The 18,821-nt window shown below is 37.0% G+C and overlaps 1 protein-coding gene and 1 non-coding gene across 2 annotated transcripts; one reads left to right on the forward strand and one right to left on the reverse strand.

Moving 5' to 3' along the window:
• Positions 1–576: 576 nt before the first annotated feature.
• On the reverse strand, positions 577–3,164 carry LOC112776305 (DNA topoisomerase 6 subunit A). Its single transcript, XM_025820407.2, has 2 exons — positions 2,469–3,164; positions 577–1,535 (listed from the first exon to the last, which is right to left on the reverse strand). The coding sequence occupies exons 1-2, from the start codon at positions 3,058–3,060 to the stop codon at positions 874–876; spliced, it is 1,254 nt and encodes a 417-aa protein (XP_025676192.1). The 5' UTR covers positions 3,061–3,164; the 3' UTR covers positions 577–873.
• A 1,785-nt stretch (positions 3,165–4,949) lies between these two features.
• On the forward strand, positions 4,950–5,022 carry TRNAK-UUU (transfer RNA lysine (anticodon UUU)). Its single transcript has one exon. It is a non-coding gene; the product is annotated as a tRNA-Lys (tRNA).
• Positions 5,023–18,821: the final 13,799 nt, after the last annotated feature.

An 18,821-nucleotide genomic window follows, 5' to 3' on the forward strand; every position in this document is an offset into this window, starting at 1 on the left:
CAATAAAGACTTTCACCAAAATTTGAATTTCTTTGCACGGTTATTTCTCTTATAAAAGTTTGAAGCTCTGAAGAAGTTTCTTACTATTTTGCCAATAGAGTTACAATATTAATTTTGAAAGATAAGATGGCATTCAATTGAAAATTAAATTAATCTAATTGAGTTAATTAAAATGAGAGATCGAATTGAACCATACATGAAATTTGAGAGACCAAGCTAAGTCTTTATTCTTTTCATTTCTATTATAATCTTGCCATGACAAATCCCCCAAGCATGCTTGATTTTTTAAAATGGCTTTAAAAAAGAACAGTGTTGAATACATGGGCTTATGTATTATTGATTGTAAAAGTGAATTATGTATTGACTCAATCAATCATGCATTTATATATATAGAAGGTGATAGTCTAACTAACTAATATGGCTAATTCAAGTCCTAACTAACTTGTTAAGCTATAACAGACTGTACAAAACTACAAGTATATGCTATAGCTAATAAACAAAAGAGCAATTTTGTTATAATAAATCAACTCCCAGTATAATGCTTCCTATCAATCCATCATAATCAAACCGAGTTAGTTGTTTTAATATGCAGTATTTTTCCAGTTGCATGTCTTTTTAACATTTTCAATATTTTGAAGTTGCATTAGTACTCATTTTTACAGTCCTACAAAACAATACGATGTTTCGGTTCAGAATTAACCAAGATAAAGAGAAACTCTAGCATTTCAAATGCGGAAGTCGGGAGATCAAAGCCACAAAGTCGATCTAAAAATCAGAGCATTAATAAATACTACTGCATCACTAAACTGTTGGAGCAGGTGGTGACATAGTCAGCATCTTAGACAATAAACATTGCTCTTAGGTTGTGAAACGTCATAGCCAATCCTTCTGCTGCAATTTCAAAGGCAAATAAACCTCAGATAGATACTGAAAGCCGAAGGTGCTCAGGGCCTGAATTTCAGCCTTCTGCTTAGTCTTCACCATTAATGTCAATTCCTCAACCCAACCAGGATTTTTCTTCACAAAATCCTCCTCCAACAAGTCCTTTCCAGTCTTAATATCCTGCTCAGTCATCGGCAACCTACATTGCTCGGGTATCTTGTACTTGTCCAAATCACTAGGCCTAACCCCGAGCCACTTTATGTCAGGGGTTGTCAGGTTGGCACTGTCGTAGGACATATTCTTTGACCCACATCCATAGACAGAGAGAATCTTCAACCCATACGGATCACTGTCTACAAGTGCAAGCACTGGCAGCTTCAACTCCATCTTCATCTTCTTCAGGAACAGCCTTGTAGCAACATCAGGTTGCCCTTTTGCAGTCACGATTATACAAGGAAACCGGTTGTAGAATCTATCCTCGGCCAATCTCATATAAGCAGCATCCTTCTCCACCAACAGAATGAACAAAGCATCACTCTGCATATCCCCAACTCGATCAATATTTGGTGGAATGGCCTTCCCACCCATACCCATCTTTGTGCAATCAATCATGTCCCCATTGTCGCTAAAGATCAGCCTCCCGACAACAACACCTTTGGTTGATAAACATCACAAGAAACAAGCGAAAATAAGAATTGGAAAAATTTTACTAGGCAATGAAATGTGCATATAACAAGCCATTTATACAAACATGAGTAGTAAATCACACATGCATCTATATCTAAGCCTAATAATCAAATCACCCAAAGAGGTAAATAATTGCTAGCTAATCACATGAACTAATCTGATTACATGGGAGCAACCAATTACTTAGTCAGGTGCATTTTGTAACTAACTAGAAGAGTCAGCTAAAATTGCCAGAGTAACTAATCACCTAACTACTCACAAAGGATCAATCAAGATGATAAACAACCAAGATTCCAGCATAATGAGTTTGAATATATAAAAAGTGATAAAAATTTACATACTGCATGAACTCTAGAAATTAAGGTGGCCAGAAGGAGACCAAAAATATGGAACATGCCTTTAAACGAGGAGCAAGCCTAACACCACATCTTAAACTAAGACTCTTAAGATAATTTCAAATATATAGTCCCTTGTACCAAATCTATACTACCACGTTAAACTTCGTCATTAAAATTTAAACGTCTAACTTTACACTCCCCAAGTCATACAAACCCGAAAAGGCCCATAGCGAGATGCAGATGCAACATTGCAATCACAACCACCATAATTGACATGTGACTCTCAATCACACAATTACATCAACGTGGCAACAGTTTTTATTTCAAGTTTCATGCACAAAATTTCATGCCTTGCAATTGGAAAATTTACTCAACCATTTCAAATTTAGATTTTTATCAACAATTGACAAGTTGACTCCTACCAAATTAATAAAAATACACACTTCACATAGTCAATTGCGCTTTATAATTGAGAGTATCCACATTGCAACCACCAAAATTTCTACAACGAACAGCAACTGCAACTGCAATTTAAGACACTGTGATCTATTAAGGCAATACCTTTCTCGGCTGCAACCACATTGAGGCTGGATCGTGTGCATCCGAGCATACAGGACACGTCATCAAGAACCGTATCGGACTGGATCTGATCCTGAAACAACTTAACATCCGTGTAGAACAGATCACGCTTCGTGACATGAATCCCCTTAATGCAAAGCTGGTGAACCAGCTGCAATATGCGGGCAGTTATTGCGGACTTCCTAACCGTCGAGATATTCGCAAAAGGACGAAGTGAACTCTTGTCCTTGAGGACAATTCGGTCAAGCTCCGGGACGTAAAACTGGTTGGTGGCAGAGCGGGAGGGGACGTCGAAGGCGAAGCCGTTGCCGGAGAGGATAGAGTGGGCGATGCGGAGGACGAGGGACTCGATGATGGACTGAACGGAAGACAGGCTGAGATCGGAGACTTCACGGCAGGAGAAAGGGAGGGAGAGGTCTTGGAGGGTTAGGGCTTTGGAGGAAGAGGAAGAGGAGGAGGAAGAGGTGGAGAAGTCTTTCAGGATTTGGAGGATGGTGGAGTCTGGTTTAAGCTTGTTCTTGAAAGGGAGGTCGTCGGTGTTGGTTCGACGGCGCTTCTTGCTGCTCTCTGCCATGGATGGGAGGTGGGGAGTGATGGGGCAAAGTGTGGGCGGGAAATGGAAGTCGATGACTACACTGATTTTGACGGTGGCTGGGGACAGTATTTGTGGACTAAATCTCTGTTTTGGTCCCTGAAATTCACACTATTACTTATTTTGGTTATTGTAATTTAAAATTATCTATATTAGTCCTCTAAATTTAAGTTTGGATATTAATATAGTCTTTCGACTCTTTTCGGCGATGATTAGGCAAATAGAAGGCTGAGATGTCACTTTTCTTTCCACGCTAGATGATGAGTAAACGACATAGTTTATTTTTGGTGTCCAAACAAATCTAAAATATCGTTGCTTTGTATATGAATGGAGAAGAAATGATGAAGATCCAAAATAAAGTATTTTTTTTTCTACCTCCATTATTTTTCATTTTTGACTTGTTTGGGCGCCAAGAGTAAACGATGTCATTTACTCATCATCCAACATGGCAGGGAGGGTGCCATCTTAGCATTTCGTTTGCCTAATCATCGTCGGAAAGAGTCGAGGGACCATGTTGGTGCCCAGACTTGAATCTAGAGGAATAGTATAGGTAATTTTGAATTTCGAGGACCAAATTGAATAATTACGTGAATCTTAGGGGCAAAAATAAAAATTTGTGCAAAACTGCATAATGAAAATAGTATAGTTATCAAAACCGAATCGGTAATTGACTCGGTCATACAACCGGGTTACTGGTTCAATCGATAAGTCACTAATTTACCCGGTTGATCCGATCATAATTAAATAAAAATGTAAAATTATAAAAATAAAATTAAAATCAAAAGTATATGTTTTCACAAACATATTAATAACAATCAAGCATTAATTCTTAGACATAATTAAAGTACAAAAAGAGACAATTAACTAGTTACTAATATAAAATACTTTCTCAGTTTAAAGAACAAGAGAGAACAAAATATAACACAATCAATAATCAAATCCAAGAGGTGATCTGAAACTCGGCATCTATATCTTTATAGGATAAATTTAAAACTTGACCAACATTTCCTTCATTTTGATTTGCATCTATATCTACATTTGTATATCTTTCGCAAATCAAAACCAAGAATAATTCATAATAATACAAACAAAAAGTATGGAAACAACAGTTTAATTGAACAATTTTATTCTAAATTGCAAAGAACATGAGCCTCATTTTCAACAACAAATTCAACTATAATTATTTTCAACAACAAAAAATTTAGCTAAGCGATTATTTCAGCAAGACAACAACTGATTTAATTTTCAGTGAACGAATCCAACTGGGTGATGAATTTTAGCAAAAAAAATTTAACTAAGTGATTATTTAGCAAAACAACACCAAATTCAAGGCTCAATTAGTAACATTCAAGATTTTCCAACAAATAAACTTAAGCTAAGTGATTATTTCGACAAGACCATGACAAATTCAACAAACTCAATAACAAATTTCACCTACAAATTCAACTTTCAGCAACAAAATCAAAGCGCAGTGATGCAGCAACGGGAATTTGTTATAACTCACCAAATCGGGTTACGCGAAGGAAGCTGATGGCAAGACTCGAAGCAAGAAGACGACAACGAAGACCAGCCCGCTGGGACCTACAGCCTCTGCTGCCGGCGACTCTTATCGAAATTGCATATAGAAAGAGATTCGTCTTGAAAGCCAGACAGACAATTTCTATGTTCACAGGCGCTTCCCGTCTTCATTGAGATTGGGTTGGTGTTCAGTGTACTAAGGTACAAGATCGAAAAGAATGCTGATTATTGATACAAAATTTTGCGAGAAAAGGTCTAAAACATCAACGCCCATTTGGCCGGAAAAATGTTTCTCTTTTCTCTGCATCAATCAGACTTTGTTTCACTCGTTTACTACTTGATTTCTTTTTTTGAGGTAAATAGCTCAGTTGGTAGACCATTGGGCTTTTAACCTAATGGTCGCAGGTTCAAGTCCTGCTATACCTAAACCTACCTTACTACAAAGGATAGAAGATAGAAAATAATTTCAAGTGGAGTTATGTCAAAAGGACCAACGAAGATGAAGAAGAAAAAGGGGGTGCAGGAAAAGCACGCGCTTGAGTGCAAGACAATGACGAGACAGAGAATAGAAACGGCCCCACGCATAAAAAAGAGGGGGCATTTGCCCCCACAAAGATTTTTCAAAAAAACTAATACTTACACTTTTATATAACATATATATATATATATAACTTATTATATTATGTTTATTTTTATTTTAAAGTAAAATATAAATATTTTTTTTGTATTTTATATTTAAAAAACATTTTATTAAATTTAATTTAGTATAAAAAATAAATAAATAAACTCAAAATATAGTGATAATTAACTTTATTATATTAGTTAATTAATTGCTAATTATATTAAAATTTAATTTTTTAATTAAATATCACTTAAATTATTAGTAATTTTTTTTAAATTATTTAAGATAAAAAATATGTTATTTATATGTTAATATACTGTAATTATTTTGGTTAAAAAATTTATTTATACCATAAAGATTATAATAAGTAGATTTTGACAATTAAATATGAGATAATAAAAAGTAAAATAATTGTTTAAAAAAATATAAAAAAATAATATTTAGTCATGTTAAAATAAAAAAAGTAGTTATAAATTATTTTTTTGTTATTTTGAATATTATACTGTATTTATGAAATTATATTTTTATTATTTTAAATATTATAATAAGTGATTGTATATATATTTTTAGTTCTTATCAATATGTATAGATAGTTCTCATTTAAAATTTTAAATATATCTAAACCAATTTGGATTGGTCAAGTGATAGCTTAGTTGTCCGCTTAAGTAAGTATTGGGAGTTTGAATTTCATCTCGTATGTGTAGCATGCAATTCATTGCTGGTCAATTGCAGACTGTTAAATAGAACCCAAATTAACGATGAATTAGTCCTTAACTTATTGGGTATCGTGGAAAGCCAAAAAAAATTCTATACCTAAATTTTATTATATTTTTGCTCCCACTATTAAATTTTTCTGGGTCCGTCACTAACAGAGAGCGACGACGAAGACCAGTCCCGAGACCTGCTGCTTTTGCGGCGGCGACAACAGAGAGCGACAACGATGACTGAGTGTGAAGCGATGAATGAGAGACCAAGAGAGAGGTGACAGACCGGAGACGACAAGTGAGAGACTGGAGATGAGAGCTTGAACTCGTGGGAGAGAGACGAGAGTAACAAGAAACTGAGAAAGAAAGTCGAGAGCAAGGTTCTAAAAACCGGACCGGTCATCAAACCGCTCTAGTCACTGATTTACTGGTTTACTGTTCCAACCGGTCTAATTGTGGTTCAACCAGAAAAATCGTTCCATAATAAAATAATAAATAAATTATAAATAAATATCCTAAATATCTTTGAAATTTAAAATCCTACATAAAATATGACCAACTAAATGTAATTAATCATCAAAATATGCAATGACTTGCTGCAAATTTGTTGATAATTAACATAATTATACTTCCATTAAAAATAGTTGGATTGAATTATAATGCACAATTTAAAGATAGACAATATTGTCTTAATGTAGCTAAGTCAAAAAGTAAAACAAAAAATGATAGTGTTGCATAATAAACACACAATAGAGCCTGAAACAAACACACAACGGAGGCTCAAACAAAAACACAACAAAGCCTGAAACAAAGAAAATCCAACATGGAGGAGGGGTAGCAAGTCGGTGGAGATCAAGAATAAGGACAGTGCAACCAAACAAAGAACAAAATAATGAAAATAGAATTTTTTTTTTTTTATATAACAGAACAATCAAAACATGAATCATACAATCACTAATTGCAAATGTTTTCTTCATAAGAAGAAAACAATGAAAACATGAAGCATATAATAAATAGGCAAAAGTTAGAACAGTGAAAAATGAAGAAAGATTAATAGTTTTCAACCTAATTTTAACAAAGCTCATCACAATGATTAATAACAAAATAGGCAGTGTAAATTCAAGAAACTTTAATAAAATTTAACACAGACCGTAAAGCAATAATAGAGTTATCAATTTAAAATTTATCATCAAATACAATCAGTGAGCAAAACCAGTCAACCAAATACTGACTGGGCATTCTGGGAAAAAAAAATCAAACGAACATTTAAATCACAGCAAAAAAGATTTGTTCTGGATGTCACGCGCCTCCATCTCTTCATCCCCTTCTTGTGATTTGATTTGCTTTGCTTCCATCTTCTTCCCTCTCCTGTATTCAATGATTTGGCTTGGTCTACACGTAATCCAGGAGTATATCTAGTACTTCTGGATTCCACGAAGCTATGACCATCTCTTTGTTGCATTCTTTTTTGCTGTGTCCTATGATCCCACAGTTCATACAGTAACTATCTTGAAGGCGCTCATATTTAAACTGAACCCAGACATTGGGGAGGTTCTCCCTGCCATATAGAAACCTGTGGGTAAAGGCTTGAGAATATCCACGACTATCCTTACCTCAGGAAAGTTTTCATGAGCACATGGTTCTTCATGGGGTCTTCCACATCTATAACAATCCCCATCATATCTCTAATGATTCTGCCAGTTTCTCTGTTCATGTTCTCCATGGGTAGCCCATGTATCTGGACCCAAAATTCCATGTATTGGTGGCTGACTTTAGATATTGATTCATGTTGTGACCATAGTTGGAGATTTAGAAGATGGCCTTTTATGCTCCACGGTCCCCCTTTCAAAATTTACAGACCTTTTCACATATCCTTGAGGCTTTTCAGTACTTTGTTGCGTCCCACTTCAGAGATAGAAACTCCTTCTGGGTTCCCCCAGATTCCCAGAATGACATTTTTGCTACTTCTACGAGGGATTTCTTTGTTTGATAGTGATTGTTTTCCTTCTATCAGCTCCCTTCCAAAGCTGGATATGCGTTGTGACATCTTGTGTAATTTTTGTGCAGTGACACTAGTGGATATGTGTGTGGTTGTTGGCTAATGGTTAGCGATGTAAACTAGTTTGGAAAGAAGAGATGAAAATGTGATCAAAGATGTTGGGTTGTAAGGTGGAGGTAGAAAGTAGTTAAGATTCTATATGATTTTAATATAACTGCGTTTATGGTTGCTCCTATTGAAGTTTTTCCCTATTAGAGTGTTTTGTCAATTTTTAGAAAATCAATGGTGGTTCGATATCTAGTGATTTTGGAGCGAAACCTACTCCTCTGTGCGAGTACCAGTTTTCTAGAAGTGCATCAAAGTGTCTTCGATTAGACTAAATTTAAAATTTAAAATAAAATAAATTTAAGAATTGACAAATAAAGTTCAGAAATTAAAGTTTTGTAAACTAAATCAATAATTTTCAAAGAAACTAAAGATAAACAATAAATGGCCTTCGTTTGAAGCAAATGAATTCCACATGTAAAATTTAAACGCAGAAAGGTAAATTGAACAATAAAATAAAGAACACTTAATAGATAAAATCAATTGAAATGTTAAATTTACAAGAAAATAAATTAAAAGAATAAAGAAGGTGGAAGGAACCCTACAGAAAAGTTACTTGATTGCAGACTCAGGAATTCCCTGGGATGTGAGTATGCTTGAGTGTTTTTCTGAGTAAAAGTTCCAACCCCTTTTCACTAAAATTTCCTGGTATTTATAAGCTAACCTTACATAACGGTAAATTAAAATTACATTAATTACAATTAATTATAATTAAAATAAATTACAATTTTGAAACACAACCGCCCTTGGTAACTGTTCCCGCTACACGATTATAGATATTCTCCATGTGATTAATTATCCACTAACCTTCTCACTTCTTTGACCACTCGACTAAATCTTCGAAAGTCCTTCAAATCGAATCTCCCTCTCGACTCAGCTTCTTCAATTTCGACAAAGCAATTGGAAACGATTTCCGCATCATCTATTCCCAAACTTAGCCTCCTAGACACATTTTCTCGAAACCCATACTTGATATTTTTTTATTTGACTCTTTCTGATAGAAAATAATTTTTTCGATCAACAAATTGCCCCCTTGGATTAATGTGGTTTCCTTTGATATTATTATCGAAAAACAAAGCACTTAATCCAAAAATGTCAGTTTTCAAATTAATAATAATTGTCATTTAAACCTTCCATTATCACCAGTCCACTCGACACGTCTCCCAAGAGTCACGCCCTCTCTCTCCACCATTACATCTTCCTCAAGAAGTTACATCTTTTTGTATTTTCTCTACAATAATGGTTACATTAACACTTTAAATCCACCGTTCTTACCTTCAGTCAATTTTCCTGAATTCCATCATTCTCCAAACTTTCTTTACAACCCTGAATCTCTTCGCAAAACTCTTCAATCTGAGAATGGCTGGCTCTTCCTCACAAATCACCTCTTCTGACAAAGGTAAAGGCCATACATCAATACTACCACCTCCACCAGCTCTTCGCATTCTCAATCAGATCGATGATGATATCATTGATGATCCTCACATTCAAACTAGTGATAATAGGATTTTAATTCCTTTCACAATCAGAACTGATATACATTGCTTCCTCGGACCAATTGAGTCGCTGAAAAAGGTGAACAAGAAGTCTCTTTCTTTCCCCAGTGCTGAAGGGGAAGATTTGCTAATAAACCAATCTTTCAACATTTCTCATTTTATCAACTAAAAGACGTTCAGGAACAACCCAAAAATCAACCCATGAGGATATGACTTTACAGCCTGGTACCGACGTCTCGAACCCACCAAAAGTGCCAGTTGGGGAGCTCTAAGGATTCACGAACTGCTGAGACTCTCTCATTTTTCTTTAACCACACATCCTTGGATGATCAGGGCTGTTACATGCTTCTAGAATAGAACCACCAATAATTTCCACCTTCCTTGTGGAATGATTGGAATGTCTCTTCTCGACGTAGCCGCAATCACTGGACTTCCCATCAATTTACCAGATTATACTTCTGAAATGCAACCTAAACGTCAATACAACGTCGTTCTGAGCAGCTCTTACAGTGAGTTCATTGCCCACAACATGGGTAGAGAAGGTACCAGGATCACCGATAATGAACATGTAGCTTTCCTATTCTACTGGTTAAATGCAATTCTATTTTGTTCTCGTAGCGTTTAAATGTCAAAACTTTACCTCTCTTTGGCCATAGTTCTCCACGAAGGTAAAATTTTCAACCTGGTTAAGCTTCTCTTGGGGCACATCTTCGAGGAACTTGGCCAATTTGTTTGTGACCTACGAGATAACAAATTAATAATTGTAGGAGGCCATAAGGCTTCTTCAGTTATGGCTCAACGCCATCTTTGAGAACTTCATGACCAAACCTGAGAGTGGTCATACTGACAAGTAATATATTGAAGGGTTTCGATTATCTGCATACAAACCTAATTTCCCAAATGCACAATCAGATGAGGATAGGTTTTGGGCTATTTTTGCCCTTTTTCATTCTTGTAAAAATTTTGAGAATGAACAACTGAATTTCACTCCTTTCTTACGCCGCAATCGAGGCCCTGCCTGGTTAGACCGTTTGCTCTTTCCAAACTCATATGAAGGAGGTGAACTTGCCAAACGAAGTTGGGCACACCTACTAGCTGTTCAAGTAATCCCCACAGGATTATCTTTACAGAAAAAAGAAAAATTCAAAATAACTTTGTATGCTCCTCACCTGTCCGCCAGACAATTAGGATTTTCACAAGCCATTCCCAAACCTCAGTCTCGAAATGATGACCCTTTCTGTCACTTCCTTCTGACTACCTAAGAAGACTTCGATTCTTGCCTTGCCATGAATCAACAGCGCAGGGATCGTTTTAGTTTCATGGAGTATGAACACAGTTCTTATATTACCAAATCATGTGTTGAATGGTGGGCTGCATATTATGCAAGGTACACTCGTACCTTAGAAGATATTTAACAAACTGCAATCTAAACTACCCCTATTACTGAGAGTTCTCCAAAAAGAACTCAGAAAAGGAAAGCCGAAACTGCTCGACCACCACCAGCAAAAAGCAGGAAAACTCCCACTAAAACTTCTCGAAAGGTAACTTTATAATTCCTTTCTTTATTTAAAACATATTTCAACTTTTGTCTTTTAAATCACACTTAATTCTGGATTTCTTATCAGTTGATACTGCTTTCATCAACTGAGAGTTCTGAGAAAATCAAACTGGCCAACAAAGACACTCCTGCTGTCTCTTCCCAATCAGAAGATGTAGCCGATTCTGATTCTAGCCCCCAATTGATCCGCAGGACCAAAACTTCTCAGGTAATACGATCGTCACTACAAACCTTACCTATTTTAATGTAAAATTCAAATTCACAAATGTGTACCTTTTTTGTTTTAGCCTGCCCACGTCACTCACTTAGTCACTTCTGCTGAAGAACTTAACCCATTAATTTTGCCACAGCAACACGGTCAAGAACAGTCAACGTCACACGACTCGATTCAATTTTCAAGATCCAGAGTAATTCCAGCCACTTTTCCACCTTCTTCTCACACAACCCAAATAGTGGATCCAACAACCAATCCTTTGCAACATTCTCCAGCAGAAACTCAAAGGATTGAATCGACTTCATCAGACCATCAGGTTATTCTTTCCGAAAAGAATCTAATAGTTCCTGACTCTGATTCTGCTTCCAAAGCTGCTGACACTACCAATTCAGACTCTTCCAAATCCAAGGTTTCAGAAACTCCACCATAATTGCAACCAACACCTTCAGATTTAGCACAACTTCAGACTCCTCCGGGACTAAAACCAAGCACATCAATCATCCCGACGACTCCATCTAGTGCTACCTTGGACGACTTAACTTCTATTTTGAATAAAATCATCCAGGAAACCAAAGTACCAATACCTGTTCCAGTCATCCCAAGTCCAGTTTATACAAGACCTCCAATCGAATTGGATCCTGATACTCGGGAACAACTTCGATCGCTCATCAAGCTCTTGGATCATCCTCCTGCCACATGGGTTAATGACCCAATTCTTAATCAACTTTTAACCTCTCTTTTAAGCTCCTCTTTTAAACTTCCAACCAACATTCCCAATTTTGATTTAATTCAAGGATTCAAACAACTCATCGAAGAAAGTGTCGCATTCCATTTTCAATTCCAGGAAATTGAAAATCGAGAAGCCACAGTCGTATCCAAAATTGAAAATCACCAAGCAACTACTCAACCAATCAAAGCTGCTCGTGATGAGTTTGATTTAAAGATTGCCCGTGCTATTTTTGTCCAAGCCTTTCATGACCAAGAAGAAGCAAGGCTTGAAGCGGAATTGGTTCTAATTCAAGAATAACTCACCATTCTTCGCCAAAATCGGACCACCTTGGCTAGACCTTTGGTTGCGGCTCGGCAAGAACAACACCTCCTTATCCAACAACTTGTCTCGATTGACACTGAGCGAGAGAAAGTCGAACAACAGATTGAGGAGATCCAAACTGACAAATCTAAACAAATTGGGATACTCACAACTCTGGAAAAATAAAAGGACAAAACTGCGCTCTGTTCTGGCTAAATTATTGGCGCCTTAAACTTTTCTTTATTTTGTAATGACTTTGGTCTCTTTTAAACTTTATGCATGCTGAATTTTCTATGTTTGCCAACAATAGAAAAAATTTAAATATTTTTCATTAATCGAGCTAATCACCTTTCCTGACTCGATATCTTTAATTCGATAAGCGTTTCCAGAATATGTCCCTATTACTTGAAAGGGACCTTCCCAACTATGGGACCACTTACCAAGAAATCTCGATTTTTTTCCATTGGTAAAATAACTTTCAAAACCAATTCGCCTTTTTGAAAAGATTTCTTAGAAATTCGACAATTATAACTTCGAGCAATACTCTCTTTCTGTCGAATTATATTCTCTAGTGCTAAAATTCTCTCTGAATCTAACTCATTTAACTCGTCAAATATTGCGTTCCAATAATCATCGATCGGAAAATCATTTTGTTTCGATACCCTCAAGGTATTCAAATTAATTTCCGATGGTAATACTGCATAATGGCCATACATCAATTTATAAGGTGAGGTTCCTGTCGAACCTTTTGGTGAATTTCGATAAGCCCATAATACCTGACTTAAAGTCTCATGCCATGTTCGAGGCCTATTCCCAATATGCTTTTTAATCAAGCCTATCAATATCTTGTTTGCTGCTTCAACTTGGTCGTTAGCTTGTGCATAATAAGGAGTCGAAGTGACCATATTAATATTCCTCGAGGCTGCAAAGTTTTTAATTCTTTGACCGGTAAACATAGTTCCTTGGTCAGTACTTAATGTCTGAGGAATTCCAAATCGATGGATAATATTTTCCTCGACAAATCAATTATCTCACTTTGACCAACCTCTACCAACGGAATAGCCTCAACTCATTTTGTGAAATAATCAATAGCCACCAAAATAAATTTATGTCGTTTTGAAGAAGGAGGGTGAATCAACCCAATTAAATCCAAAGCCCAACCTCTAAACGGCCATGGCTTTATTATCGAATGTAATTCGGCCGCTGGAATTTGTTGTATCAAACCATGTTTCTGACATTCTTGACACGCCTTTGCATAATCAATACAATCTTTTATCATAGATGGCCAAAACACCTGATTACGATATAACACCCATCTCATTTTCCTTCCTGCTTGATGAGTACCACAAATTCCATTATGAACTTCACCCAAAGCAATTTTCTGATCTTTTCGTCCCAAACACCTCAGTAAACTTTTATCGACCCCTTTTTTGTACAACTCATCAGCTAATAAAACAAAGTTTATTGCCTGTAACTTTATTTTTCTATCAACTGCAGTATTGGGATCTTTCAAATACTAAGCAATATGCTTTTTCCAATCAGAATCCTCCCATTCATCCATACACAACACTTCTCTTTCAATTGCTGGCACTAAAATTTGATGGATACTAGAAAATTTTCTAATAGTTTTCGGGCTAACCCGATATCTTGAAGCAATTTGGGCCAATTCATTAGCAATTTCATTATGAATTCTAGGGATATGTACTAAAGAAACCTTCTGAAAAGAAGTTAACATCTCCCAAGCAGTTACTAAATATTTCTGTAACGTTTCATTGTTATATTTAAACTCCTTTGACAACTGCTTTAAAACCAATTGTGAGTCTCCAAGAATTTGAACTTCTAAAGCCCCTTTGTCGATTAAAATTTCGAGACCTAAAATTAAAGCCTCATATTCAGCGACATTATTAGAGCAAGGATACTTTAATTCAAACAAAAATTCTGATGGAACACCCTCAGGTGAAATAATAAGGATTCTAACCCCTGCACCATCTTTGTGCTTAGATCCATCAAAATATAATTTCTAATAATTGACCTCTATATCAACAATATTTGCCCCCTGGTCATTCAGACCTTTCGAATTATCCACAAGAAAGTCTGCAATGACCTGTCCTTTAACAGCTTTCGCTGGGACATATTGCAAATCGAATTCTGTTAATGCTAACATCCATTTCCCTAAACGCCCCCTTAACATAGGGAAACTAAGCATATATTTAACAACATCAGTCTGCGCTATCACCTTTATCGATTTAGCCACCATATAACACTTTCATTTCATACAAGCAAGATATAATGACAAACATAATTTTTCAGTCGGTGAATACCTTGTTTTGATATTAGTTAAGACTCGACTAAGGTAATAAACTGCGCGTACATGCCCATTTTCATCATCTTGGGCTAACATACATCCAATCGAATTCTCAGATGCTGCAATATATAATTTTAAAGGCTCGAATGGACGAACATTCGCCATAATTGGGGCCTTGGCCAAATAAGTTTTGATCGAGTCGAATGCTAACTGATGGTCTGTAGTCCATTCAAATTTCGAACCAATCTTTAATTTTACTAGAGGCGCAAATACCCTAGTTCGATCTGAAATATTCGAAATGAACCTTCGAAGATAATTAATTTTTTCCAAAAACGATTGTACTTCTTTTTTCGATTTGGGTGCAGACAAAGCTAATATTGCATCTGCTTTATTCTTATCAATAGCAATCCCCTTCTTATGAACGATAAAGCCTAAGAAATTTCCTGCCGATACACTGGTGCACGAAATTGTGATGTCCAGGCTCAAACAATCCCCGGCAACGTGAGCAACTTGGTGCTCTGATCTCAATACATAATTGTCACAACTTCGATACAACTAACCAGCAAGTGCACTGGGTCGTCCAAGTAATACCTTACGTGAGTAAGGGTCGAATCCCACGGAGATTGTTGGTATGAAGCAAGCTATGGTCACCTTGTAAATCTCAGTCAGGCATATATAAAGTGATAATGGTGTTTTCGAATATTATATAATAAAATAGGGATAGAGATACTTATGTAAATCATTGGTAGGAATTTCAGATAAGCGAATGGAGATGCTTTTCGTTCCTCTGAACCTCTGCTTTCCTGCTATCTTCATCCAATCAGTCTTACTCCTTTCCATGGCTGGCTTTATGCAAGGGCATCACCGTTGTCAGTGGCTACATCCCCTCCTCTCAGTGAATAATATGCTCACGCACCCTGTCACGGCACGGCTATTCATCTGTCGGTTCCCGATCATGCTGGAATAGGATTCACCCTCCTTTTGCGTCTGTCACTAACGCCCAGCACTCGCGAGTTTGAAGCTCGTCACAGTCATTCAATCATTGAATCCTACTCAGAATACCACAGACAAGGTTTAGACCTTCCAGATTCTCTTGAATGCCGCCATTATTCTAGCTTACGCCACGAAGATTCTGGTTAGGAGATCTAAGAGATACTCATTCTAGCTTATTTCATGTAGAACAGAAGTGTTTGTCAGGCACGCGTTCATAAGGGAGAAGGATGATGAGCGTCACACATAATCATCACCTTCATCACGTTCTTGGGTGCGAATGGATATCTTAGAAGAGAAATAAGAAGAATTGAATAGAAAACAGTAGTACTTTGCATTAATCTTTGAGGAACAGCAGAGCTCCACACCTTAATCTATGGGGTGTAGAAACTCTACCGTATGAAAATACATAAATGAAGGTCCAGGCATGGCCGAGATGGCCAGCCCCCTTGATCTAAGAACAATGCGTTCAAAGATGATCCTAAGATCCTAAGATGATCAAAAGATGGTCAAAAAGACGTCTAATACAATAGTAAGAGGTCCTATTTATAATAAACTAGTCACTAGGGTTTACATGAGTAAGTAATTGATGAATAAATCCACTTCCGGGGCCCACTTGGTGTGTGTTTGGGCTGAGCCTGAGTGTTGCACGTGCAGAGGCCATTTGTGGAGTTGAACGCCAGTTTCTGTGCCAGTTTGGGCGTTCAACTCTGGTTTTGGATCCTTTTCTGGCGCTGGACGCCAGGTTTGGGCAGAAGGCTGGCGTTGAACGCCAGTTTACATCATCAATTCTTGGCCAAAGTATGGACTATTATACATTGCTGGAAAGCCCTGGATGTCTACTTTCCAACGCAATTGAAAGCGCGCCATTTCGAGTTCTGTAGCTCCAGAAAATCCACTTTGAGTGCAGGGAGGTCAGAATCCAACAGCATCAGCAGTCCTTTTTCAACCTCTGAATCTGATTTCTGCTCAAGTCCCTCAATTTCAGCCAGAAAACACCTGAAATCACAGAAAAACACACAAACTCATAGTAAAGTCCAGAAATGTGAATTTAACATAAAAACTAATGAAAACATCCCTAAAAGTAACTAGATCCTACTAAAAACATACTAAAAACAATGTCAAAAAGCGTATAAATTATCCGCTCATCACAACACCAAACTTAAATTGTTGCTTGTCCCCAAGCAACTGAAAATCAAATAGGATAAAAAGAAGAGAATATACTATAAATTCCAAACTATCAATGAAACAGAGCTTCAATCATATGAGCGGGACTTATAGCTTTTTGCCTCTTGAATAGTTTTGGCATCTCACTTTATCCATTGAGGTTCAGAATGATTGGCATCTATAGGAACTTCAGATTTCGAATAGTGTTATTGACTCTCCTAGTTCAGTATGATGATTCTTGAACACAACTTCTTTATGAGTCTTGGCCGTGGCCCTAAGCACTTTGTTTTCCAGTATTACCACCGGATACATAAATGCCACAGACACATAATTGGGTGAACCTTTTCAGATTGTGACTCAGCTTTGCTAGAGTCCCCAATTAGAGGTGTCCAGGGTTCTTAAGCACACTCTTCTTTTGCTTTGGACCTTGACTTTAACCGCTCAGTCTCAAGTTTTCACTTGACACCTACACGCCACAAGCACATGGTTAGGGACAGCTTGGTTTAGCCGCTTAGACCAGGATTTTATTCCTTTAGGCCCTCCTATCCACTGATGCTCAAAGCCTTGGGATCCTTTTTATTTGCCCTTGCCTTTTGCTTTTAAGGGTTATTGGCTTTTTCTGCTTGCTTTTTCTTTTTCTTTCTACATTTTTTTTTCGCCTATTTTTTTTTCTTTTTTTTCTTTTTTTCTGCAAGCTTTGTTCTTTGCTGCTTTTTCTTGCTTCAAGAATCATTTTTATGATTTTTCAGATTATCAAATAACATGTCTCCTAGTCATCATTCTTTCAAGAGCCAACATATTTAACATTCTTAAACAACAACTTCAAAAGACATATGCACTGTTCAAGCGTACATTCAGAAAACAAGAAGCATTGTCACCACATCAATATAATTAAGCTAAGTTCAAGGATAAATTCGAAACTCATGTACTTCTTGTTCTTTTGAATTAAAACATTTTTCATTTAAGAGAGGTGATGGATTCATAGGACATTTATAACTTTAAGACATAGTTACTACTACTAATGATCATGTAATGAAGACACAAACTTAGATAAGCACATAACATAGAAAACGAAAAACAGAGAAAGCAAGAACAAGAAATGAATCCACCTTAGTGATGGTGGCGTTTCCTTCTTGAGGAACCAATGATGTCCTTGAGCTCTTCTATGTCTCTTCCTTGTCTTTGTTGCTCCTCCCTTATTGCTTTTTGATCTTCTCTTATTTCATGAAGCATGATGGAGTGCTCTTGATGTTCCACCCTTAGTTGTCCCATATTGGAACTCAATTCTCCTAGGGAGGTGTTGATTTGCTCCCTATAGTTTTGTGGAGGAAAGTGCATTTGAGGCGTTTCCGGAATCTCATGGTGATGAGCTTCATACGCCTCTTGAGCTCCATGAATGGGCTCTCTTGCTTGCTCCATCTTTTTCTTAGTGATGGGCTTCTCTTCCTTAATAGGAATGTCTCCTTCTATGAAAGCTCCAGCTGAGTAACATAGATGGCAAATGAGGTGAGGGAAGGCTAACCTTGCCATAGTGGAGGACTTGTCAGCCACCTTGTAGAGTTCTTGAGGTGTAATCTCATGAACTTCCACCTCTTCTCCAATCATGATGCTATGGATCATGATGGCCCGGTCTATAGTAACTTCAGACCGGTTGCTAGTGGGAATGATTGAGCATTGAATAAACTCCAACCATCCTCTAGCTATAGGCTTGAGGTCCAATCTTCTTAGTTGAACCGGCTTGCCTTTGGAGTCAATCTTCCATTGAGCTCCTTCTACACATATGTCCATAAGGATTTGGTCCAACCTTTGATCAAAGTTGACTCTCCTTGTGTAGGGGCGTGCGTTCTCTTCCATGTATGGCAAGTTGAACGCCAACCTCACATTCTCCGGACTAAAATCTAAGTATTTCCCCCGAACCATTGTAACATAGTTCTTTGGATCCGGGTTCTTACTTTGATCATGGTTCTTGGTGATCCATGCATTGGCATAGAACTCTTGAACCATTAGGATGCCGACTTGTTGGATGGGATTTGTT

This window comes from Arachis hypogaea, chromosome 19, assembly GCF_003086295.3.
Source record: "Arachis hypogaea cultivar Tifrunner chromosome 19, arahy.Tifrunner.gnm2.J5K5, whole genome shotgun sequence".
NCBI classification, from domain to species: domain Eukaryota; kingdom Viridiplantae; phylum Streptophyta; class Magnoliopsida; order Fabales; family Fabaceae; genus Arachis; species Arachis hypogaea.